The 27,243-nt window shown below is 44.8% G+C and overlaps 2 protein-coding genes across 2 annotated transcripts in view; both read left to right on the forward strand.

Annotated features, from left to right (window-relative positions):
• The window catches only part of LOC121002302 (ATP-binding cassette sub-family B member 5-like), a 1,125,761-nt gene that overhangs the window by 310,036 nt on the left and 788,482 nt on the right, over nt 1-27,243 (forward strand). The window lies entirely within an intron of this gene.
• The window catches only part of LOC121002304 (ATP-dependent translocase ABCB1-like), a 159,134-nt gene that overhangs the window by 22,759 nt on the left and 109,132 nt on the right, over nt 1-27,243 (forward strand). Inside the window, exons 7-9 of the mRNA XM_040433705.1 lie at nt 7,379-7,528; nt 20,285-20,389; nt 22,236-22,313. Coding sequence (XP_040289639.1) covers nt 7,379-7,528; nt 20,285-20,389; nt 22,236-22,313 — 333 coding nt within the window. The remainder of the gene's footprint in view (nt 1-7,378; nt 7,529-20,284; nt 20,390-22,235; nt 22,314-27,243) is intronic.

Below are 27,243 nucleotides of genomic sequence, written 5' to 3' on the forward strand. Positions count from 1 at the left end.
ATACCTTGCGGTGTCTTCTTTCCAAAATGGGGTCACTTGTGGGGTAGTTATACTGCCCTGGCATTTTACAGGGGCCCTAATGTGTGGTAAGTAGGTAAATGACCTGTGAAATCCGAAAGGTGCTCTTTGGAATGTGGGCCCCTTTGCCCACCTAGGCTGCAAAAAAGTGTCACACATCTGGTATCTCCGTACTCAGGAGAAGGTGGGGAATGTGTTTTGTGGTGTCATTTTACATATACCCATGCTGGGTGAGAGAAATATCTTGGCAAAAGACAACTTTTCCCATTTTTTTATACAAAGTTGGCATTTGACCAAGATATTTATCTCACCCAGCATGGGTATATGTAAAAAGACACCCCAAAACACATTCCTCAACTTCTCCTGAGTACGGAGATACCAGATGTGTGACACTTTTTTGCAGCCTAGGTGGGCAAAGGGGCCCAAATTCCTTTTAGGAGGGCATTTTTAGACATTTGGATACCAGACTTCTTCTCACGCTTTGGGGCCCCTAAAATGCCAGGGCAGTATAAATACCCCACATGTGACCCCATTTTGGAAAGAAGACACCCCAAGGTATTCAATGAGGGGCATGGCGAGTTCATTGAAAAAAAAATTTTTTGGCACAAGTTAGCGGAAATTGATTTTTTTGATTTTGTTCTCACAAAGTCTCCCTTTCCGCTAACTTGGGACAAAAATTTCAATCTTTCATGGACTCAATATGCCCCTCAGCGAATACCTTGGGGTGTCTTCTTGTGGGGTGTTTGTACTGCCCTGGCATTTGAGGGTCTCCGCAATCATTACATGTATGGCCAGCATTAGGAGTTTCTGCTATTCTCCTTATATTGAGCATACGGGTAATGAGATTTTTTTTTTCCGTTCAGCCTCTGGGCTGAAAGAAAAAAATGAACGGCACAGATTTCTTCATTCGCATTGATCAATGTGGATGAAAAAATCTCTGCCAAAAAAAGAAAAAGGAGGGGAAAGGCGTCTGCTAGGACATAGGAGCTCCGCCCAACATCCATAACCACTTCAGCTCGTATGCCCTGGCAAACCAGATTTCTCCATTCACATCAATCGATGTGGATGAATAAATCATTGCCGGGATATTTTTTTTTATATATATACAAAGTGTTTGCCAAAGTATATGAACACCGCCACCTCCTCAGCTCATATGCCTCGGCAAACATATCTTTTACTGCAGAGGAGAAATCTCGTCTTGCAGCGCCGCATACACCGACTTGCGTGTAATCTGACAGCAGCGCAATGCTTCTGTCCGAATGCACATCAGTGCTGCAGCTAGTCGATCGGTTGGTCCACCTGGAAGGTAAAAAAAACAAAAGAAAAAACCAGGCCGCAAAGCAATAACTTTATTAACTTTAGAACAGAACATATTAACTTTTTTTAACTTTTTTACTTACCGGTAATTTTTTTTTTGTTTTGTTTTTTTTACCTTTATAGAACAAACCTCTCCTTCCCCATGGGACAATGTGCAAAGCGCAAATCGCCCAAAGATGTGGCGAAGTACGTTATGCACTTTATCCCAGGTGAAAGGAGAGGTTTGCAGCAGCTGTGAGAGAAAGGGCCCTAATAGTCCTGTGTGCCTGTCCTGGTGAGATGTGATCCCTATGCTAGGTGTACCTGTGTGTGGTACTTCCGGAAACACTCTCCTAAGCATAGGGCAGGGTGGTCCGGACAGTCAGGACAGAAATAGCGGGTGTCACGCCTTATTCCACTCCTGCTACAGACACGACATTTTTTTCGGGGTGGCGGTTGGGTTGAGGTACCAGCAACGACACTGGGGAAATGTCGCTCGTGTAGACGGCTAACTACACTGGTGGATGGGGCCACGGAACCTCCTGGGTAAAGGAGGTTCTCGATGATCTCTTCCTGGAATTTGAGGAAGGATCGTGTTCTCCCAGCCTTACTGTAGAGAACAAAACTATTGTAGAGCGCCAATTGAATTAAATATACAGACACCTTCTTATACCAGCGTCTGGTTCTGCGGGAAACTAAATAGGGAGCCAACATCTGGTCATTGAAGTCCACCCCTCCCATGAGCAAATTATAGTCGTGGACTGAGAGGGGCTTTTCAATGACACGGGTTGCCCTTTGAATTTGTATTGTCGTGTCTGCGTGAATGGAGGAGAGCATGTAAACGTCACGCTTGTCTCTCCATTTCACCGCTAGCAGTTCTTCGTTACACAAGGCAGCCCTCTCCCCCCTTGCAAGACGGGTGGTTACAAGCCGTTGGGGGAAGCCCACGCGACTAGTTCGCGCGGTGCCACAGGCGCAAATCCGTTCTAGAAACAAATGCCTAAAGAGGGCCACACTTGTGTAAAAATTGTCCACATAAAGATGGTACCCCTTGCCGAATAAGGGTGACACCAAGTCCCAGACTGTCTTCCCACTGCTCCCCAGGTAGTCAGGGCAACCGACCGGCTCCAGGGTCTGATCTTTTCCCTCATAGATCCGAAATTTGTGGGTATAGCCTGTGGCCCTTTCACAGAGCTTATACAATTTGACCCCATACCGGGCACGCTTGCTTGGGATGTATTGTTTGAAGCCAAGGCGCCCGGTAAAATGTATTAGGGACTCGTCTACGCAGATGTTTTGCTCAGGGGTATACAAATCTGCAAATTTCTGGTTGAAATGGTCTATGAGGGGCCGAATTTTGTGGAGCCGGTCAAAAGCTGGGTGGCCTCTGGGACGGGAGGTGGTGTTGTCGCTAAAGTGCAGGAAACGCAGGATGGCCTCAAATCGTGTCCTGGACATAGCAGCAGAGAACATGGGCATGTGATGAATTGGGTGCGTTGACCAATATGACCGCAATTCATGCTTTTTTGTCAGGCCCATGTTGAGGAGAAGGCCCAGAAAAATTTTAAGTTCGGAAACTTGGACTGGTTTCCACCGGAAAGGCTGGGCATAAAAGCTTCCCGGGTTTGCGGTTATAAATTGTGTGGCATATTGGTTGGTCTCTGCCACGACTAAGTCCAAGAGCTCCGCAGTCAAGAACAGCTCAAAAAATCCCAGGGCCGTACTGATCTGAGCCGTCTCAACCCGAACTCCAGACCGGGCGGTGAAAGGGGGAACTACTGGTGCGGCTGAAGTTGGTGACTGCCAATCAGGGTTTGCCAGCACCTCAGGGATTCTAGGGGCTCTACGGGCCTGTCTGTGCGGTGGCTGCGACGGGGTAACTAGTGCACGTGCCACCGTACCAGCTTCAACTGCCCTTCTGGTGCTCGCTACTTCACCATGTTGTACGGCAGTGCTGGTACTAGGTCCAGGAAGGGCTGCGCTGCTGGTGTATGCCTCACCACGTGATCCGGCAGCGACAGCCCCACTCTGCTGCTCTTGAAGCGGATCCTGTATAACCTGTGGTCTAGCGACACGGGGCCGGGTACGCCTGGTGCTGCCAGGGACCTCAACCTCCTCGTCCGAACTTTGGGTCAGAGAGCCACTGCTTTCTACAGGTTCATATTCTGACCCGCTAGATTCGTCAGATGAGGGTTCCCACTCCTCATCCGACTGGGTCAGAATCCTGTAGGCCTCTTCAGAAGAATACCCCCTGTTTGACATTTGGACTACTAAATTTAGGGGTATTCCCTGAGACTACCCAAGAAAAAAAGCAAGCCTGTCTTACAAAGGGGAGGCTAGCGAAGTACCGGAGGCCGCTGCGGTTGATAAAAAATATCAAAACTGATTTGTTTATCGCCGCAGAGCGTGTAAAGTGAATGTGCAGTGATCAAAAAAAAATAAATTTTTTGTCACTGCGGTGGGGCGGGCGTGGGTGAACGCACGTGTGGGCGACCGATCAGGCCTGATCGGGCAAACACTGCGTTTTGGGTGGAGGGCGAACTAAAGTGACACTAATACTATTATAGATCTGACCGTGATCAGTTTTGATCACTTACAGATACTATAAAAGTACAAATGCTGATTAGCGATACGCTAAACAGCAAATAAAAGTGACTGCGATGCGGTGGGGTGGGCGCTAACTGACGCTAACTACCTAACCAAGGGGCCTAAACTATCCCTAAAACCTAACAGCCAATACTAGTGAAAAAAAAAAGTGTCAGTTTACACTGATCACTTTTTGTCTTTCACTAAGTGATTGACAGGGGGCGATCAAGGGGTTAATTTGGATGATGGGGGTGATGGATGGTGATCAGGGGCTAAGGGCAGTGTTTGGTGTGTACTCACAGTGATGTCTGCTTCTCTGCTGGATCCAACCGACGAAAAGGACCAGCAGAGAAGCAGAGAAGCCATATAACAGATCATATTTACTAATATGATCTGTTATCTGGCTTGTGATTCGATTTTTTAAAAATCAGCAACCTGCCAGCGACGATCATTGGCTGGCAGGTTGCTGATGCAATAGTCCTTTAACTTTTGCCGGCCCGCGATGCGCATGCGCGGGCCGGCTGTGACCGAAATCTCGCGTCTCGCGAGAGGACGCGCCGGCGCGTCCAGGAGGAATTAAACAACCACCTCCAGGACGCGTCTGTGTGTACAGCGGTCCGGAGGTGGTTAATAGAGGGGGGAAATGTGCCATGGAGGGGGTGATGTGACATGGGGGGGGGGGAGAAATGTGCAATGGAGAGGGAGAAATGTGCCATGGAGGGGGAGAAATGTTACATGGAGGGGGTTGAAATGTGACATGGGGGGTGATATGACATGTGGGGGAGAAATGTGACATGGAGGGGGGTAAAAATGTGACATGGAGGGGGGAGAAATGTGACATGGAGGGGGGAGAAATGTGACATGAAGGGGGGAGAAATGTGACATAGGGGAGAAATGTGACATGGAGGGGGGAGAAATGTGACATGAAGGGGGAGAAATGTGACATTTCAACCACCTCCATGTCACATTTCAACCCCCTCCATGTCACATTTCAACCCCCTCCATGTCACATTTCTCCCCCTTCATGTCACATGTCTCATCCCCCTCCATGTCACATCACCCCCTCCTTTTTACATCACCCTCACCAAGTTCTGGTGGAGGGGCTTCAAAATGTAGCTTCGCTTGTGTGGGCAAAAATCTTTGCACTGACCCTGCTTAGGTGTCAGCATGAATGATACTATTACCTGATTATCTGGTAATAGGCTCCACCTATACACAGGTGCAATCTACGGGGTGTGCACCACCTAGGGGCTTCTCAAAGTAGAAAGTTTTTGTTGTGACGCCAGTTGCGGTGAAGCAACAAGGGCACTGGGCCCCTTTTAGTGATATGTATGGTACCCAGGGTAGGAATGCCAGAGTGGTGTAGGGTGGTCTAATGTCCCTTAATGGTGTTGCACTTGTCACGGTGCTCCTACATGGATACGCTGGAACCCCAGGTGTGGCCCTCCGAAACTGCAGAGAAGGGATGGTTGGTGAAGGGGATGATTAAATAAATTAAGTCCAGACCTTGTGATGAAGTTGATAACAGCTGTACTTTGCATAAACTCTTCTCCAAACAGTTTACAGGCTTTGTCTTGGCTTCCAGCAGGCTTTGGCATTAACTTTGGCAGGCAAACAAACTTAACCCTGCTACATCAGTTGCTCTCTTTGGCTCTGCTGTGCTAACAGGCTGGCTGTGGAATTTAGATTCTTTGGGTGCTGCAACTTCTGACTTGGTAGTCTGTCTCTAACTTTATACTGGGAACTTTCTTCTCATGGCTTCTGAGGCTTCAGGCTTTGGCCTCTGTGTCCAGCAGAGCTGAAGGTGCTGTTGCTGGCTTAGTCAAGGCTCGTCCAGGAGGGACGAGCACCTGCTGCACACCCTCCCTTGGCAGTGGGCAATGTAGACTGACTCTCACTAACTAAACTCTTTCTTCTCTTGGAGAGAGCTAGGCCTCTTTCACAGGGGCGTTGTGGGAACACCCGCGATTTTTCCGCGTGAGTCCAAAACATTGTAATGCGTTTTGCACTCGCATGAGAAAAATCACGCATGTTTGGTACCCAAACCCGAACTTCTTCACAGAAGTTCGGGCTTGGGTTAGGTGTTGTGTAGATGTTATTATTTTCCCTTATAACATGGTTATAAGGGAAAATAATAGCATTCTGAATACAGAATGCTTAGTAGGTGATCAATTGAGGGTTAAAAAAAATAAATAAAAATTAACTCACCTTCTCCTCTTGTTCGCGTAGTTCCCGGTCTCTTCTTTACTTCTTTAATGATGAGCTGTGGGCTAAAGGACCTTTGGTGACGTCAGATCACATGCTCCAATCACATGGTCCATCACTGTGGTGATGGACCATGTGATTGGAGCATGTGATCTGACTTCACCACAGGTCCTAGCCGGTAGTTCATCATTAAAGAAGTAAAGAAGAGACCGGGAACTACGCGAACAAGAGGAGAAGGTGAGTTAATTTTTTTATTTTTTTTAACCCCTCCAGCGCTATTGTACTATGCATTCTGTATTCAGAATGCTATTATTTTCCCTTATAACCATGTTATAAGGGAAAATAATACAGTGAATAGACGGTCACCTAGCAACCATGCGTGAAAATCGCACCGCATCCGCACTTGCTTGCGGATGCTTGCGATTTTCACGCAACCCCATTCACTTCTATGGGGCCTGCGTTGCGTGAAAAACTCAGAATATAGAGCATGCTGCGATTTTAACGCAACGCACAAGTGATGCGTGAAAATCACCGCTCATGTGAACAGCCCCATAGAGATGAATGGGTCGGTATTCAGTGCGGGTGCAATGCGTTCACCTCACGCATCGCATCCGCGCGGAATACTCGCCTGTGTGAAAGGGGCCCTAGAATGGAAAGAAGGGTTCCATCCTAGGTAAAATAGCTCTGCCAATTATGCCGCCATCTGCTTGTGAACCAGGCACATTACACTTGAACAGTTACAAAATCAGTAATATGAATACACATTTTGCAGGATCTGGACATTACTACATAGGATGACACGTGGTATTAGCCCATAGGAGGCAGTAGCAAGGAGCAAAGGTGGTAATGCCACTCTGGGGTGTTACACAGGCAGATTATCAAAGGCTCATTAGCCATAACTTGTTTGAATATCGGGCAGTGTAAAGGGCTCTTAAAACACAGACATACATTTTTGGGAGACTTTCTGATGCCTTTCATTTGATAAATATGATCTCTTTAACGTTAGAACTTTTATATGTAAATTTTCAGAGTAAGTGCTGCATCTAGTGGTAATGAAGTATATTGCCTGCTATAGTGTCATTTTCCAGATCATAACCCATCTTATTAATGTTAAGAAAATGATTATAGTTAGAATTAGAATACTAAATTATCATTACTGTCACCAGCAATAGTATTAGTAGAAGTAATAATAATAATAATAATAATAATAATAATAATATTCATGCTGTTCAGCATACCTTTCACTGCTGTCTTCATCTACTGTTTCCTGCAGGAGTGTCAGAGGCGTTCTGCTGCTCCTTTTCGAAGAATTCTACAGTTAAACAAACCAGAGTGGATATTCATTGTGACTGGAATGCTAGCTGCTGCAGTAACCGGGTGCATACCTCCGTTATTTGCAGCTGATTTTTCAAACATTATTGCTGTAGGTATCTAATCTCCATGTTCCTTAAAACTAGTGGAACTCATTATACTTCCCTATTTGTTCTGTCATTTACTTAATGGTTAACACTGTGATATTAGATACAGACTGTATATGTATTTTAAAGTCTGCTGTACTTGTTTTTGTTGTTTTGCCCTATACTCCTAGCTGCTTTTCTAACAATGTACAGACATTATTAACACCAAAGGTAGAGATGAGCGAAGTTCTTAAAAATTCAATTTGACTGCTTCGCCAAACTGTACAAAAAAATTTGCTTTGTGACTGGGGCAATGACAGGTAATTAGTGGTTGCTCATTAAAAAACAAAAACAAAAAAAATTAAATTGTACTTACCTCATCCATTTGAGCAAGAAAAGGCTGCCGCGGCCATCTTGCTTGAAGTTCTAGAGCGAATGCTCGCTCGCCCCATGATGACATCATCACTTCGGCCGACATCATATTACAGATTTTGTGTGGGATCTGCAAGCAAGATGGCAGCAGCGGCCTCTTGGTACTCAAATGGTTGAGGTATGTTTTTTTTTTAACTCCATTTCAGAGAAAATTTATTCATTATCACGAACCACAAGGAAATTCGGCTTCACAGCAAATCAAATTTTTCCTGAAATTCTGATCAAAGTCCACTCCGTTAACTTCGATTCACTCAACACTAACCAAGGGGCTTATTTAGTAACTGATATATGCCGTATATAACATATCAGTTGGCATTTTGGGACAAAATCTTTGACTTTTCCCCACTTGCAAGGCTTTTCCGACAGGTTGAGAAAAGGGGTGAGACGTGGGCAAGGAGAAGGGCAGGCCAGCAGTCCCTCTCATTCATCCTTTTCTAAGCCAGTTTTTGGCAAAGAAATGGCTTGAATGTACGCCAGTAAGGTATAGATTCAAGTTTGTTGTATGGCCTGCGGCTCCACATAACTTTCCAGTCTTAATAAATGAGCCTGAAAAAAGCATCCCGTTTCTCAGGTTCGATCTGCTGCAATTAGTTATTCCCACCATCAATTTTAGATTTCAACAACCTACTGCAGAAAATATCCAATATGGCAGATTCCATTTCCAGATATTACATGAACAATGAATTAAACTAACAAAAAAAAATCTTTATTAGATATTAAATATACTAAAACCTTGGGGTATATGACCCACAATCAACTTCGAAAAACAGGCTACAAGAGGTTCTGATAATTTGGGTGGTATATAGATGTAGTCCAACCTCACTATAGCGATAATGTAGCAGATTGGGTACAAGTGGTTGTGAACTAATGTGATACACTCAAAATCACATACAGTGATCCCTCAAGATACAATGGCCTCAGGATACAATATTTTAAAAATACAATGGTCTTTTCTGACCCATCATAAGTTGAAACTAGACTCAGACTCAGATCCAATCGATTAAGGCCACTTCTCTGGTAAAATATCTGTATTAAGCCTCATGCATATGTCCATGGAACACGGTCCATGAGATACCGGAATGGCATCCAGCTTAGTGCAGGAGAGCACGGCGCCATTGGTTGCTATGACGCCGTGCGCTTTGTGCCGCCACTGCATTACAGTAATACACTCGTATAATCGATACGAGTGTATTGCTGTACAGCAGCAGCACAAAGCGCACGCCGTCATAGCAACCAATGACACCGTGCGCTCCTGCACTAAGCAGGATGCCAGTCCGGTAGCCAACACTAGTTTTTGGTTAAAGTTTTTATTATTTTTTTTTTTTTGTTTAAATTAGGTTACACCCCAAAACATTGGGAAATATAACCTGTGATAAACCCCTCCATCCGTGCTAAACAAACTTTCAGACAATACACTGGCTGCAGGGCAGGCCAGCACCTCCAAGGCGTAAAGGGCAAGCTCAGGCATGTGCCCAATTTGGAGACCCAGAAGTTGAAGGGGGCAGACTCATCAGTCAATACGTGTAGGCGTGTGCACACATACTGCTCAACCAGTCCCCGTGACGTCCACGATCCAATTGGATATCTTTTCTATCAACTTTCGATGTTCTTTTCTGTGCCTACCATGGTGATCACGGGTAGCGGGGAATCCGGGTTCCAGGCTGGAGAGGGAGCCTGAGAAAGGGATAACACATCCAAGGGAGGTCAATGGCTGAAATGTAATCGATCGGAAATGTGGGACAAGTTGTTAAAGTGGAAGGATCGAATGAAAGGAGGGGGTGCGCATAAATGAAAGACATATTTTAGAAATTTAAGTCCCTGTCACCTATGCAGAGCAGGGGTTTATTCAAGGCAAAACTTTGTTCATGTCACCCACCAATTGAACAGACGATTTTACAAAAATTTGGTCCCTGTCACCTATGCAGAGCAGAGGAAGGTGTTTCACATGTGCATGTAGCTGGCACAGATCGACCACTTCCTCTCCCTGCAACAGGAGCTCCACCAGCAGCACCACGACCGGGGCCACGTCCCATATTTGACGCTCTGCTCATACTTTGCGTTCACCCACCAAACTATCAGATGGTTTATGTCAGGCGACAATGTAACCGCTAATAGTCAACAATTAAGTTCACTGAGAGTAAGGCAGTGCCGGTGTCAAAAAGAAGAAACATTTCTTGAGGTCACACAACAGTGTTACAGGCAAATTTTATACAATTACTTCACGGTCACAAAAAATGTTAATTTGTCAACCAACAATGTAACTGCAGTATTGACTGGTTGTATTTGACTGTGGCAAATGCAGCAAAGGCCCCAGATGTAGGATCTTGCACAAAATGAGTGTTCTTTTAAAACCAGAATATAACAGCAGTATCTAACGCTTGTATTGGCCAGTCAGAAATGCAGCAAAGGCCGCAAATGTATTATCTTGCCACAAAATGGGTGTTTTTTTTAATACCTGAATATAACAGCACTATCTAATACTTGTATTGGACTGTCCCAAATGCAGCAAAGGCCCAAAATGTATTATCTTGCACAAAATGGGTGTTTATTTAAAACCAAAATATAACAGCAGTATCTAACGCTTGTATTGGACTGTCAGAAATGCAGCAAAGGCCGCAAATGTATTATCTTGCCACAAAATGGGTGTGTTTTTTTTATACCAGAATATAACAGCAGTATCTAATGCTTGTACTGGACTGTCACAAATGCAGCAAAGGCCGCAAATGTATTATCTTGCCCAAAATGGGTGTTTTTTAATACCAGAATATAACAGTAGTATCTAACGCTTGTATTGGACTGTCAGAAATGCAGCAAGGGCCGCAAATATATTATCTTGCCCAAAATGGGTGTTTTTTTTAAAACCAGAATATAACAGCAGTATCTAACGCTAGTATTTGACTGTCAGAAATGCAGCAAGGGCCGCAAATATATTATCTTGCCCAAAATGGGTGTTTTTTTTAAAACCAGAATATAACAGCAGTATCTAACGCTAGTATTTGACTGTGACAAATGCAGCAAAGGCCCCAGATGTAGGGTCTTGCACAAAACTGGTGTTTTTTTTTTAAACCCAGAATATAACTGCTGTATTTATAGCTTGTATTTGACTGTCACAAATTCAGCAAAGGACCCAAAATGTATTATCTTGCAAAAATCTGGTGTTTTTTTAAACCCAGAATATAACTGCTGTATTTATAGCTTGTATTTGACTGTCACAAATTCAGCAAAGGACCCAAAATGTATTATCTTGCAGAAAATGGGTGTTTTTTTTTAAACCTAAAATATAACTGCAGTATTTACAGCTTGTATTTGACTGTCACAAATTCAGCAAATGACCCAAAATTAGGATTGAGCAAACCCGAACTGTTCGGGTGCGAAAAAGCTAATACTATTATTTTCCGTTATAACCATGTTATAACGGAAAATAATAAAGTGAAGTTCGGGTCCCCATTGACTTCAATGGGGTTCGGGTCCAAGTTCGGATCAAGTTCGGGTCCCGAACCCGAACTTTTTTTTAAAGTTCGGCCGAACTCCCCGAACCCGAACATCTAGGTGTTCGCTCAACTCTAAACAGCAGTATCTAACGCTTGTATTGGACTGCCTGAAATACCGCAAATGTATTATCTTGCCCAAAATGGGTGTTTTTTTAAAACCAGAATATAACAGCAGTATCTAACGCTTGTATTTTACTGTGACAAATGCAGCAAAGGCCCCAGATGTAGGGTCTTGCACAAAATAGGTGTTTTTTTAAACCCAGAATATAACTGCTGTATTTATAGCTTGTATTTGACTGTCAGAAATTCAGCAAAGGACCCAAAATTTATTATCTTGCAAAAAATTGGTGTTTTTTTAAACCCTGAATATAACTGCTGTATATAAAGTTTGTATTTTACTGTCACAAATTCAGCAAAGGACCCAAAATGTATTATCTTGCAAAAAATAGGTGTTTTTTTAAACCCAGATTATAACTGCAGTATTTAAAGCTTGTATTTGACTGTCACAAATGCAACAAAGGCCGCAAATGTATTATCTTGCCCAAAATGGGTGTTTTTTTATACCAGAATATAGCTGCAGTATTTAACGCTTGTATTTGACTATGACAAATGCAGCAAATGCCCCAGATGTAGGGTCTTGCAAAAAATGTGTGTTTTTTTAAACCCAGAATATAACTGCTGTATTTATAGCTTGTATTTGACTGTCACACATTCAGCAAAGGACCCAAAATGTATTATCTTGCAAAAAATTTGAGTTTTTTTAAACCCTGAATATAACTGCAGTATTTAAAGCTTGTATTTGACTGTCACAAATTCAGCAAAGGACCCAAAAATGGGTGGTTTTTTTTAAACCTAAATGCACAAATGCACATATGCTGTGCTCGTGCACTGAATTTGCACAAAATGGCCGCCGACGCCCACCTAACTAACAGACGGATAAAAGTAATTTTTTTGTGTCACTGGGCTCAGGGCAGGATAAAAAAAATGGTGCACTGCACCCACAAAACAAAATCGCTGTAGATCACAGAGTTAACAAGCACTTCTGATAACAGATTCTTTCCTATTCTCTCCCATACAGCAGCAGCATCCTCTCCCTACACTAGTAAGAGCAGAGTGACGTGCAGCGCTACATGACTCCAGCTTATATAGAGGCTGGGTCACATGCTGCACTGGCCAATCACAGCCATGCCATTAGTAGGCATGGATGTGATGGCTTCTAAGGGCACAAGAGTTAAACGCTCTGCAGCCTTTCGAAAAGCGCCATTAAATCAACGAACACCGAACACCGAACTCGAACCCGAACTTTTACTGAAAAGCGAGTGTACACACTGGGGAAGAGCAAACAGCGCAAGGATAATGATAACAATAATGTGCTTTCCACAATTTGCGGAACGGAACAGGCGGCCCATTGTAGACATGCCTATTCTTGTCCGCAAAACGGACAAGAATAGGACATGCTATATTTTTTTTGCGGGGTCACGGAATGGTGCAACGGATGCGGACAGCACACAGAGTGCTGTCCGCATCTTTTGCGGCCCCATTGAAGTGAATGGGTCATCATCCGAGGCGCCAAAACGGCGGCTCGGATGCGGACCCAAACAACGGCCGTGTGCATGAGGCCTAATAAAGATTTTTTTATTTTTTTATTTTTAATGAACAATGAATTACCCAAATATTTATCTGCCACCCTGCATCTAAATACCCTGACCCATGAAGAGTGGCTTACTGACCCTCTGGCACTTATTCCTTTAAAGGTGTTATTCCACGATAAATGCAAAAAATGAAAATCAGTAGTACATGACAATCTCTTTTTCACAAAGCAAGAACCATCCCCTTACTTCATGGATCCAGAGATCTCCTTATTCATTGCTCCAATTGCTCTGCTAAATCTAAATCTTTCTGCTGAAGCTTGAGGCATTTCATTTCAGCTGCAGCTCTCTCCCTATCACAGTTCAGGAAAGAGTTGAAGGATGGAACTTGGCATGGGTGTCCACCTCAGCAAGGTGGACAGAGAAATAAAAAAAAAGAACAGCAGGTGGCGCTATGCAGATACATTGGAATAACTCAGTGGCTATACAAAACTTTGAATTATATACAATTACAAAAGTATTCAGATCCAGTTACTGATTTGAAACCTGCATAATATTTTTCATGGGACAACCCCTTTAAAGATTTATATTCTGAGCCTTCTATGGACTCCTTATGTACGGAGGCACCATCAAGTTGGTGACTGGGAAATTTTGTCTGGTAGTAAAATGTTGTAGTGCTCTCCATTAGTGAACATCGGCCGGGACGATTCACGAACGTGATCGCGAAAACGCAATCAAAAGTTCACGAACCGCAAGTTCGCGGCAGGCCCTATTCACTTTAATGGCAGGCAAACCTGAAAAACCTTCAGGTCATATTTGCAGCCACCAAATACTTACTAGAAGTGCACAAATAGTCCCACAACATGGACAGTGACATACTAGAGGGGGATCAATGACAAAAATTCCCACAAAAAATATGTATTTTAATCAGGGGCCATTTTTATGCGTCTTAAAGGGAAATTCTCAAAAATGTGCCCTGCTGTAGCCTAGAAATTTTTTATTTTAGGCCATGGGAGTACGGACCTTAAAAATTTCTCATTCACCTGACATAAAAGAAATTGTGATTATGTGGCTCGAGGTACATTATGCGGTCAATGAATACAAATTTTACTGAAGGCGACTGGAATACAGGCCCCAAACAGTAGGCATTCACCGTACAGAAAAGGACAAGTGATTATGTGGCTGGAGGTACATTAGGCGGTCACTGTATAACAATTTTACTGTTGGACAGTTAGATTAAAGGCCTCAAAAATTATGCATTCACTGTACAGAAAAGATCAAGTGATTATGTGGCTGGAGGTATATTAGACAGTCATTGGATATAAATTTTACTGCTGGCCAGTGGAGTTTAGGCCCCAAACATTATGCATTCACTGTATAGAAAAGATCAAATGATTATGTGGCTGGAGGTATATTAGATGGTCATTGGATAACAATTTTACTGCAGGCGAGTGGACTACAGGCTCCAAACATTATGCATTCACCGTACAGAAAAGATCAAGTGATTATGTGGCTGGAGGTATAATTAGATGGTCATTGAATATCAATTTTACTGCAGGTCAGTGGAGTACAGGCCCCAAACATTAGGCATTCACCGGACAGAAAAGATCAAGTGATTATGTGGCTGGAGGTATATTAGACGGTCATTTACTGCAGGCCAGTGGAGTACAGGCCCCAAACATTAAGCCTGTACCATACAGAAAAGAACAAGTGATTATATGGCTGGAGGTACATTAGGCGGTCACTGTATAACAATTTTACTGTTGGCCAGTTAGATTACAGGCCCCAAAAATAATGCATTCACCATACAGAAAAGATCAAGTAATTATGTGGCTGGAGGTATATTAGACGGTCATTGAATATAAATTTTACTGCAGGCCATTGGAGTACAGGTCCCAAACATTAGGCATTCACCATACAGAAAAGAACAAGTTATTAAGTGGCTGGAGGTACATTAGGCGGTCACTGTCTAACAATTTTCCCGTTGGCCAGTTAGATTACAGGCCCCCGAACATTATGCATTCACTGTACAGAAAAGATCAAGTGATTATGTGGCTGGAGGTATATTAGACGATCATTGGATATCAATTTTACTGCAGGCCAGTGAAGTACAGGCCCTAAACATTAGGCATTCAACGGACAGAAAAAGCCTTTTATGCTGCTGTATTTACATCAGACAGGGACCATTATTTGTTCTGGGTGGTGGCGGATATGTGTGGGCTGGCATGAGGAAATTCAATTAAACGTGGTCATCACAGGTGTTGAATTCCTCCGAGATCCATGCCCCTTACATTTTTAGTAAGCTAGGCGAGTGCACTTATCGGTCATGATCCCCCTGCTGCGCTAAACGTACTTTTGGACAGAACACTCGACGAGGGCAAGCCAAGAGTTCCATGGCTAATTCTGCCAGCTCTGGCCATAGGTCAAGCCTGCACACCCAGTGGTCCAGGGGTTCCTCGGTTCTCAGAGCGTCCACATCGGCCGTTAACCCTATGTAGTCAGAAACCTGACGGTCTAGGCGTTCCCTGAGGCTGGATCCGGAGGGTGGCTGTCGATGGCTGCAAGAATAATCTCATATCCGAAGTGACAAACACATCTTCAAACCGCCCTCTTCTTGCATGCGCGGTAGGATTGGTACCCACACCTGTTTCTCTGTGGGTGGAAATTCCTCTGCCAGCGTCCCTAACAGCAGAATGCAGCATCTCTCGCAGCAAGGCCTGGAAATTCTGCATCTTACTGCCCTCTGTGATGCTGGTAACATGTCCGCCATTTTGTGCTTGTACCGGGGGTCTAAGTACGTTGCCACCCAGTACAAGTCCTTGCCCATTATGCTTTTTATACAGGGGTCCCTCCTCAAACACTGGAGCATGAAGGCCCCCATTTGCACTAAATTGGAAGCGTTGGAGCGCCCTGGCTCCTGCTCATCGCCCAGGAGTATGTTGTCCTTGGTCTCCTCCCCCCAGCCACGGACAACACTAGGGATCTCCGAAAAGTTTAAATTCCCCCTCAAAGCCTTCTCTTTTTGCTCCTCCTCCTCCCTTCAGCCACCATCCTCCTCTGACTCTTCTTCAGACTCCTGCTGACTTGTCTCAGATGGAGTAGCTCCCCCTGGAAATTCATTAAGCATTGCGACTTCCTAATCTTCCATCTCCTGCTCCTCGACGGCTTGATCAATGACACGACGCAATGCACTCTCCAGAAAGAAGGCGTAAGGTACGATGTCACTGACGGTGCCCTGGCTGTGACTGACCAGTTTGGTCACCTCATCAAATGGCCGCAGAAGTCTGCATGCGTCACACTTGATCAGCCACTGGCGTGGTGAAAATAAACCAAGCTCCCCAGAACCTGTCCTGCTGCAGAGTTTGTACAGGTAGTCATTAACGGCACATTGTTGCTGGAGCAGCCTATCAAGCATATAGAAGGTGGAGTTCCAGCGCTTCGGGCTGTCACGAATCAGACATCTGACGGGCAAGTGGTGTTGCCGCTGAAAGTCAGCAAGTCGAGCCATGGCCGTGTAAGATCTTCTAAAATGGCCAGAGATTTTCCTGGACCTCGAGGTATTTGTCAACGAATCGCTGGACGACTAAGTTCAGGACGTGTGCCATGCACGGCACGTGTGTCATTTTGCCCTGTTTTAGCACGCTCAGCAGATTGGCACCGTTGTCGCACGCCACTTTACTAACTGTCAAATTGAGCAGGGTTAGCCACTGATCGGCCTGTGACCGCAGAGCTGAAAGCAGTGCAGAACCGGTGTGGCTCTTGGCTTCCAGGCACAACAGCCGCAGCACAGCATGGCAACATCTCACCTAGGACGTCGAATAGGTTCTGGGGAGCTTGGGGGGCGCAGCAGAAGAGGCGGTAGCAGTGAAAAAGGAGGAGTCAGCTGAGGAGGAGAAGGAGGATGGAGTAGGAGGAGGAGAAGAAGAGGCAGGCCTGAATGCAATCCGTGGCGTTAACACCAAATCCACACGGGTGCCACGAGTTACATGCTTGACAGTCGTCAGAAGGTTCACCCAGTGAGCAGCAAAAGTTATGTCCCTTCCCTGCCCATGTTTGCTAGACCACGTGTCTGTGGTCAGATGTATCTTGGCACCGACACAGTGTGCCAGAGATACATTCACTTGCCGCTAAACATGGCCATATAGCTCTGGGATGCCCTTCTGGGAGAAATATTTCCTTCCGGGGACTAGTGTTTAGCGCGAATATTCGAATAGCAAATTTTTCTCACGAATATCGCCACTTCGATAATTTGAGAATATTTATCTGACTTTTGCCAGATGAATGCGACGATGGCACGGTGGAAGGTGGAGTGGAGGACAAATGGGAGGAGAGAGGAGAAGGGGAAGAGGCAGGACGTGGAGCGCCGGGAGTGTGGCTTTGTGGGTTCTGACGGTATTGCTCCCACTGGGCTCGGTGATGGGAGGCCAGGTGCCTTCTTAAGGCGTTCGTCCCTTGGTGAGTGTTGGGCTTACCGCGACTTATGCGTTGACAGCACAGACTGCAGATGGCAACACTATTGTCAGCAGCTGACACGTTAAAAAAAGCCCACATTGCAGATCCATGTGCTGGCGTCCTGGGAGCGCCAGATGTGACAGTGCATGGTGGATGGCTCGCTCCAGATACATTTGCAGTCTGCCTTTTGCCTCCTGTGCACTGCAAGTTCTACCTGCTTCTCCTCCTTCTACCCCCAATCTGATGCTCTGTCTCTCCCTCTGAACTCCCCTCCTCTTCCTCTCTTGTGGGCACCCACGTGACATCCATTGACACTTTATCATCCTCACCTTCACCACCACTGACATTAGAGATCTCGGAGTAGGCAGCAGCAGCGCGGACCTCCGTCCTTGGGCTGATCTGGGTACTGTCATCAGACCGCTGGGTGGCAGCCGTCACTGTTCCAATATATGTTGATATATGAGAAGTTATAACACAATAGTGAAGTTCCACCAGGTAATTCCGCATCAAGCAGTTTTATTCTACTTACAAAAAGGACATAAAATTTCAGCCTTTAAAATCAATATATTCTCGTCACAGAAAGTCCACCCGGGTTTCGCCTGTCCAGCTTCGTCAGGGGCGATTGTATCCTCTCTCACAGTTTCGGGCCTCCAGTCTTTGACAAGCGGCACTACAGAACATGTAGACCACTTTCGTTTGCTATCTTTTCCCAGACCACGTCACGTTCACATCAGAAACTGAATTCCCACCAGGGCCGTAGAAGCAGGTGCGATACAACGTTAGTGTCTACAATCCATCCACGAAACGAACCTACTCTTCGTTGCTACCTCCTCTTCCTCATCCGATGCCAAGAATGGCTGTGCATTGTTAAGGTCTGGGAATGGATGGGAACATAATTCCTCTGACTCGAGTTGAGTGACAATGGTGGTGGTGGTGTCTTTGGGGTGCACACAGCAGAGAGTGAGGAGGGTGCAGATACAGAGGATGAGGATGGTGCAGAAGCGGAAGGCTAAGTGAGCCACTCAACCAACTCTGGTGCGTCCTTTGACATAATTGCACGCACCTTCTCCAACTTCCCACTCAGGCTCTGGTCTGGTGCACCTGCCCGACCCCTACTACCCCTGTGGAATGGCCTGCCTCTTCCTCTGCCTGTCATTTTCAAAATGACCCTGTGACAAAGTCCCTATAGAAGAGCAGTATTTGTGGAAGCATGTATATTGCAGGCCTCAATAAATATTTGGTTGAAGCTGGTATATCAAACCCCTTAATCAATATTTGGTGGAAGCCAGTGTATCGCAGGCCTCAATCAATATTTGGTGGAAGCAAGTATATCAATCCCGTCTATCAGTATTTTGTGGAAACAGGTATTTAGAACCACTTAATGAGTATTTGCTGGAGGCTGGTTTATCAAACCCCTTAATCAATATTTGGTGGAAGCCGGTGTATCGCAGTCCTCAATCTATATTTGGTGGAAGCTGGTATATCAATCCTCTCTATCAGTATTTTGGGGAAACATGTATATAGAACCCCTTAATGAGTATTAGCTAGAAGCTGGTATATGAAAAACCCCTTAATCAATATTTGGTGGAAGCTGGTGTATCGCAGGCCTCTATCAATATGTGGTGTATGCAAGTATATCATTCCCCTCTATCAGTATTTTGCGGGAATAGGTATATAGATCCCCTTAATGAGTATTTGCTGGAATTGGTATATCAAACCCCTTAATCAATATTTGGTGGAAGCCGGTATATCAATCCCCTCTATCAGTATTTTTTGGAAACAGGTATATAGAACCCCTTAATGAGTATTTGCTGGAAGCTGGTATATCAAATCCCTTAATCAATATTTGGTGGAAGCCGGTGTATCGCAGGACTCAATCAATATATTGTGGAAGCCGGTGTATCACACCCCTCAATCAGTATTTTGTGAAGGCAGGTATATCAAACCCCTTAATCAGTATTTTGTGGAAGCAGGTATATCGCACCCCTTAATCATTTTTTTTGGGGGGGCAACAGGTATATCACACAAGTTGCAATTAGTTATCCCAATAGCGTTTGTCCCTCTATATAGCTGCAGTATCTCAGCAGAACCGCACACAACTGCTGCACAATACAAATGCACAATAATATACATTCTATGTTAGAAGGTATATTATAGGTATATCACACCCCTCACCCAGTTTTTTTCTTGGGTGGCAACAGGTATATCACACCAGTTGCAATTAGTTATTCCAATAGCGTTTGTCCCTCTATCTAGCTGCAGTATTGCAGCAGAACCGGACATAACTGCTGCACAATGCAAATGAACAATAATATACTTTCTATGTTAGAAAGTATATTATAGGTATATCACACCCCTCAGTATGTCACACCTATCGATAGCACACCAATACCAGTCACTAAAAGGACTTTTGTGGCCCTATTAGCTAGCGTTTGGTGTCCCTAACAAGCTGTCCCTGCTCCACACAGCAACCTTTCCCTACACTGGCAAAACACAGAATGTAAAAAAAATGGCTGCCAAATCGGGTTTATTTATAGGGTAGGTGGTATGTCCATGTGCTGAAATGTCTCAATTGGCTGTCCTGTCCCACCTGTTGGATGTGTTATGTTAGCCTGTTTGGTGATCCTCGAACGAGCAAAGTTTGCCACGAAATGACCGCCGGGCGAATCGCAAGGCCATCTCTACTTTCCATATGTCAACCTGTGGTGCATGTTTCCTGGGTCTAGTTTTAATAATTGCTCACTAACTAGCTCCATTGTGAATAAAATCGGCATTTTCGAATAACTTAATAGAAATGTTCTTCATTCTGATTTTTCAGACATTTGGTGAAAGAGACCCGATCCGAAAGGTTCAAAAGATTAATCAAGCATTACTAACATTTGTAGTCCTGGGATTTGCCATTTGTATAGGGAATGTCATCATGGTAAGACATATTTATATATTAATGATTTATTATATATGATTTTCATGTAATAAATGACACCACAATATGCATTAATAAACATACATACAGTATATGCGAAGGAAATCCATAGACTTCTGCAGTATGTGTGTTTTAATTTGCTTGAAACCAGGGGCGGACTGGCAACTTATAGTGGCCCTGGAAAAAATACAAAAAGTTGCCCCATTTTGTAGTCGGGTACAAATTGATGGAAAGCAGGGACAACACATGTATGCAGGACCAGCAATACCATATTGTGGCACATTATACCACCCCAATAGAGCCAAATACCACAGTCCATAACAAAATACTGCCAGCAACACAAAATACGTCCCCAAAAACTTCCACTGGCTGACTATGGGGAGTGCTCAGGCGGCCCCCTGGGCATTGGCCCACCGGAAAATGTCCCTGTAAGGTCTATGGCCAATCCGCCCCTGCTTGAAACCGTCAACTCCCACTATGGATATGATTTTAATAATGCAGTACAAAAATGTTTTTATGTCAACAGTCAGTTCTTCCTATACAGTTATGACGTACAGTTTCTTGTCAGGAATAGTCATTTGACTAATGCCTTTAAAAGTCTGAATTCACAACAGTGTTGTCATTGCTGGCTTTATAGTCCATCACTGCAGCAGAAATCCTCTGACACACAGTGGGCCCCATTGACTTACGGTATTATGGGATGGGTTGAGTTTCAGCATGATGCCTGCCATTTTGACAAGAAGAATAGCGCAGCATGCTGATCTGTTCCTGAACAGTCTTTGCAGAATATAAAGCTTGCATTAATTTCTTACTATATGAAATCATTTAAAGCAACAATGAACTTATAAATGAAAGAGAGAAAAATACAAATAGAAATAAATCACTTGTCTGTTTGTCAGTCTTTAGTACCATATGTTTCTGACACAAAATAGTGGTGATATATCAAGACTGGCGCATCCGTCCGCCAGTCTTGATCTTCCTGCACTGCCATGAGTTGAAACTTCCTAATAAACTAGGCACATCTCTGCCCTGCTGTGCCACAGAAACTGAAGTCTACGCCAGCTACAGGCTGACATAGACTTTAGCTATAGTAAATGTGGCGGGCGTTGCGAAGCCACGCTCATTTTTCTCACCACATTGGAAAACTGTCGAGGCCTAAAATGTCTCAAATTAGGTCCCCCTGCACTTACTAGTATGTCTGGGCGCCGCTCCGCTCGCCCGGTATAGGTTCCGGTGTCTGCAGCTCCCTCTGTTGTACTGGGCGGAGTTTTTGTATTAGGGTTGTCCCTTGCTGCAGTGCTGGCCAATCGTAGCGCACAGCTCATAGCCTGGGACTCCCAGGCTATGAGCTGTGCGCTACGATTGGCCAGCGCTGCAGCAAGGGACAACCCTAATACAAAAACTCTGCCCAGTACAACAGAGGGAGCTGCAGACACCAGAGCCTATACCGGGCGAACGGAGCGGCGCCCAGACATAATCCCGGAGGAATTAGAATGTGACTGAATATGCAAACCGATGGAAAAGAACACTTCACCCAAAATACAAAAAAATATTTGTACAAGGAGTAGATTTTTAGGTACTCACTTATCATCAGACATCAGCATTAACAATTTGTTTCATGAAAAATGACTTACCGTATGTTATATTTCGAGCAGTTTGTTTTCAATTACTGGAAATGTTTTGTACATTTACTGTAAACCAATTTTTGCTGTACTGTAATTTCTCCCAATACACAGAACTCCACAGAATTATTTCCAGATCATATAATTTCACCTCGGAAAACAGTCATCTCTGGATAAACTGCGGCAGGACAGTGCTAGACTTTCTCATTTATTGTATTTTTCAGGGTTTCATGTTTGGAAAGTCGGGGGAAAATCTAACAATGAGGCTGAAATCCTTGTCATTTAAAGCATTGCTCCGACAGGTAAAGCAGTTAACAGCTGTTTGTATTATTCTTCTTGTTACTATACAATATTTTGCTTGCATTTTTTGTCACCCAGGCTCAGTTCATTTTGCTGTTTTTGCTATCCTGTAAGAGTTTTCAGTATTTTTCATCATGGCAAGAATAGTGCAGTCAGAAGTACTATTCTTGCTGTCAAAATTACCAGAACCCTGCCAATAATGAAGCTCATTCTAAGGCCTCATGCACACGACCGTTGTGTGCACCCGTGGCCGTTGTGCCGTTTTCCGTTTTTTTTTCGCGGACCCATTGACTTTCAATGGGTCCGTGGAAAAATCGGAAAATGCACCGTTTTGCAGCCGCATCCGTGATCCGTGTTTCCTGGCCGTGAAAAAAATATGACCTGTCCTATTTTTTTCACGGCCAACGGTTCACGGACCCATTCAAGTCAATGGGTCCGTGAAAGAACACGGATGCACACAAGATTGGCATCCGTGTCCGTGATCCGTGGCCGTAGTTTAGTTTTTATACAGACGGATCCGAAGATCCGTCTGCATAAAAGCTTTTTCAAAGCTGAGTTTTCACTTCGTGAAAACTCAGAACCGACAGTATATTCTAACACAGAAGCGTTCCCATGGTGATGGGGACGCTTCTAGTTAGAATACACTACAAACTGTGTACAAGACTGCCCCCTGCTGCCTGGCAGCACCCGATCTCTTACAGGGGGCCTTCATCAGCACAATTAACCCCTTCAGGTGCGGCACCTGAAAGGGTTAATTGTACTATCATATCCCCCTGTAAGAGATCAGGGCTGCCAGGCAGCAGGGGGCAGACCCTCCCCCCCCCTCCCCAGTTTGAATATCATTGGTGGCCAGTGCGGCCCCCCCCCCCCTCCCTCTATTGTAATAATTCGTTGGTGGCACAGTGTGCGCCCCCCCCCCCTTCCTCCCTCTATTGTAATAAATCGTTGGTGGCACAGTGTGCGCCCCCCATTGCCCCCCCCCTCTATAGCATTAACAACGTTGGTGGCCAGTGTGCAGCCTCCCATCTCCCCCCCCCCTCCCCCCCATCATCATTGGTGGCAGCGGAGTTCCGATCGGAGTCCCAGTTTATTCGCTGGGGCTCCGATCGGTAACCATGGCAACCAGGACGCTACTACAGTCCTCGTTGCCATGGTTACTTAGCAATAGTACAATAGTAGAAGATTAATACTTACCTGCTGCTGCGATGTTCGTGTCCGGCCGGGAGCTCCACCTACTGGTAAGTGACAGTGACAGGTCTGTGCGGCGCATTGCTAAATGAACCGTCACTTACCAGTAGGAGGAGCTCCCGGCCGGACACGAACATCACAGCTCCCAGGTAAGTATGAATCTTGTACTATTGCTAGTAACCCGCTGCCACCAATGATCGGGGGGGGGGGGGGGGGGGGGGGCGCAAGATGGGTGGCCGCACACTGGCCACCAATGTTGAAAATGCTATAGAGGGAGGGGGGCCAATGATTGCCACCAACGATTTATTACAATAGAGGGAGGAAGGGGGGGGGGGGCGCACACTGTGCCACCAACGAATTATTACAATAGAGGGAGGAAGGGGGGGGGAGGCGGGGGGGGGGGGGGCACACTGTGCCACCAACGAATTATTACAATAGAGGGAGGAAGGGGGGGGGCGCACACTGTGCCACCAACGATTTATTACAATGGAGGAAGGGGGGGGGGCCGCACTGGCCACCAATGATATTCAAACTGGGGAGGGGGGGGGGGGGGTCTGCCCCCTGCTGCCTGGCAGCCCTGATCTCTTACAGGGGGATATGATAGTACAATTAACCCCTTCAGGTGCGGCACCTGAGGGGTTAATTGTGCTGATCACGGCCCCCTGTAAGAGATCGGATGCTGCTAGGCAGCAGGGGGCAGTCATGTACACAGTTTGTAGTATATTCTAACTAGAAGCGTCCCCATCACCATGGGAACGCCTCTGTGTTAGAATATACTGTCGGAAATGAGGTTTCACGATCTAACTCATATCCGACAGTATATTCTAACATAGAGGCGTTCCCATGGTGATGGGGACGCTTCAAGTTAAAATATACCATCGGATTGGAGAAAACTCCGATCTGATGGTATAAAAGGGACTCCGGACTTTACATTGAAAGTCAATGGGGACGGATCCGTTTGAAATGGCACCATATTGTGTCAACGTCAAACGGATCCGTCCCCATTGACTTGCATTGTAATTCAGGACGGATCCGTTTGGCTCCGCACGGCCAGGCGGACACCAAAATGACTTTTTTTTCATGTCCGTGGATCCGCCAAAAATCAAGGAAGACCCACGGACGAAAAAACGGTCACGGATCACGGACCTACGGACCCTGTTTTTGCGGACCGTGAAAAAAAACGTTCGTGTGCATGAGGCCTAAGCCTGAATTCACACTTCAGTTATTTGGTTGGTTATTTCCATCAGCTATTGTAAGCCAAAACTAGTACTGAAGGCTAAAAAGAGATAACGTATAATGGAAAGATATTCATCTGTTTCTGTGTTTTTGACCCACACCTGGTTTTGGCTCACAATAACTGATTAAAATAACTGACCAAATAACTGAAGTGTGAACTTAGCCTACGTCAGTAGAGTTCCTTATGATTTATTGGTGTCCATTTGCTCCATTGTAAACAGAAGCTATGTTGATCGTGTGAACTGAACTTTACTTGGTCATTGATTATCTTTGTAATGGGGTTGTCTGGTAAACTAATAGAGCAGTGTTATGTTGTCTTTTTAGAAAACTCCTACCCATCAGATGTTATTTGGCTTTGACCCTTGCTGCTTGCAATGGTTACCTGAACAGAAAATGCAGTATTCTATGGTTTGCAGCAAGATGTCCATGTGGTTTCCCCTCCTGCAATTTGACAGGAAGCCTTCTTCTGCCTTCTTTCCTCAGTATGTTGTGCTGTGCAGTGAATACAATGCAAATAAGAGAAAGAATGAAAGAAAACATTTAAAAAACCTTCATCAACTGAAACTATTCCCATAATTGCCTGTTCACACCAATATATACATATTATACACTCATTGACGAAGGAAAATAACACAAAACATGTCTCAGGCAGATATGTTAATGTTTACAGGCGTGGTCTGATTAGACACTTGGTCTTGCCAGAAGAGGGCACAAAAAAGTTATTTCCCTGCTACCCTATGAACAGGTTCTCAGAGCCTACTTTAGGGTAGCATACCTCTTGGTGAGAGATTTTTGTCTGCTAAGGATGCCTCTATGATGCACCCAAAGATATTTTTCTCAGTTGACAGACTCTGAGGGGGGCATCAATCGACTGAGAGAGGTTGGTCATTTCCGACCTAGCTGCTGTGCTCTATGGCCTTTTCCATAGACACCAGTGGAGAGAAGGGAGACTGCGCATGCGCACTGTGTGCACCGTCTCCTCATAGAGCTGAACGGCGCAGGTGTCGGGTGTCGGACCCCCTGCCGATCTGATATTGATGACCTACACGGAGACTAGGTCATCAATAATAAAAGCCTGGACAACCCCTTTAACTTCCTCTACATAATGAATGCTATTTTCTGAAGTTAGACAATCCCTTTAATACATGACAATATCCTGCTAACCATAGAAGCAACTGATTGACATTGCATGTTGTTATTTAATCTATGATCTACAAGTACACCCAATTTCTTCTCTACAAATGACATATGATGCACGTATATTATTATTACCCAGATACATAACTTTACATTTATTCACATGGAACCTCCTTTGCTAAGCTGATGCCCAAACATTCAGAGTGTTCAAGTTAGCCTGTAGTTTTTGAACGTCTTCGTTAGGCTGTACAGTACTACATAGCATAGTGTCATCTGCAAAAATAGAAATGGTGCTATTAATCTCATCCTCGATATCAATAATAAATTTGTAAATTAAATAATAGGGGACCCGGCACTGAACCCGGGACCATTCAGGATAGGAATCATTGACCACAGCTCTCTGTACACGGTTCTTCAGCCAGTTTTCAATCCAATTACAAACTATCCTTTTCAAGCCTGTAGACCTTATTTTACCTATTAAATCTCTGAGGGACAGTATCAAATGCCTTTGCAAAATCCAAGAAAACTACATCCACAGGACCCCCTCCTTTCACGCTTCTACTTATCTCCTCATGAAAACAAATCAGGTTAGTCTGACAACTTCTGTTTCTTCTTAGTAAACCCATGCTGGTTATCACTTATGGTACCATTAAGGCCTCATGCACAGTGTTTTTTCACTGTCAGTGATTTGGCTTCAGTGGTCCGTGTCCGATTTTGCTTCAGTTGTGTTTCCTTGTGTCTTTTTTTTTTTTTGTCTGACAGGGGGGAAAAAAGGAAGGTTAATGAAAAGTGTAATTTTATTGCACCAAGGTCTTGTAGAAAAAAACGGACACGGACGCGGAAACGGATGACACGCATGCGTTTTTTTTTTACGGACCCATTGACTTGAATGGGTCTGTCCTCCGTTTTCCACTGACAAGAATAGGACAGGTTATATTTTTTTGACGGACTGGAATCACGGATCACGGACGCAGAGAAAAAACGGAGGACTATTAGTTTTTTTTCACAGCTCCATAGAAATGAATGGGACCTCCGCTAAACTGTGAAAAATGACGGAACGGACGCGGATGCACACAACGGTCGTGTGCATGAGGCCTAACAGTCACATACTCCTGTATATAGTCCCTTAAGGCCTCTTTCACACGAGCGTGTCCGGATTAGGTCCAGATGCATCCCGGTGCATTGCGGAAAACCCGTGCGAGTAGGTACGCAATTGCAGTCAGTTTTGACTGCGATTGCGTTCCGTTGTTCAGTTTTTATCGCGCGGGTGCAATGTGTTTTGCACGCGCGTGATAAAAAACCGAGGGAGCTTCACAGAAGTTCAGGTTTGGGTTCAAGGTTGTGTAGATTGTATTATTTTCCCTTATAACA

Source organism: Bufo bufo, chromosome 5, assembly GCF_905171765.1.
Source record: "Bufo bufo chromosome 5, aBufBuf1.1, whole genome shotgun sequence".
Lineage (NCBI taxonomy): Eukaryota > Metazoa > Chordata > Amphibia > Anura > Bufonidae > Bufo > Bufo bufo.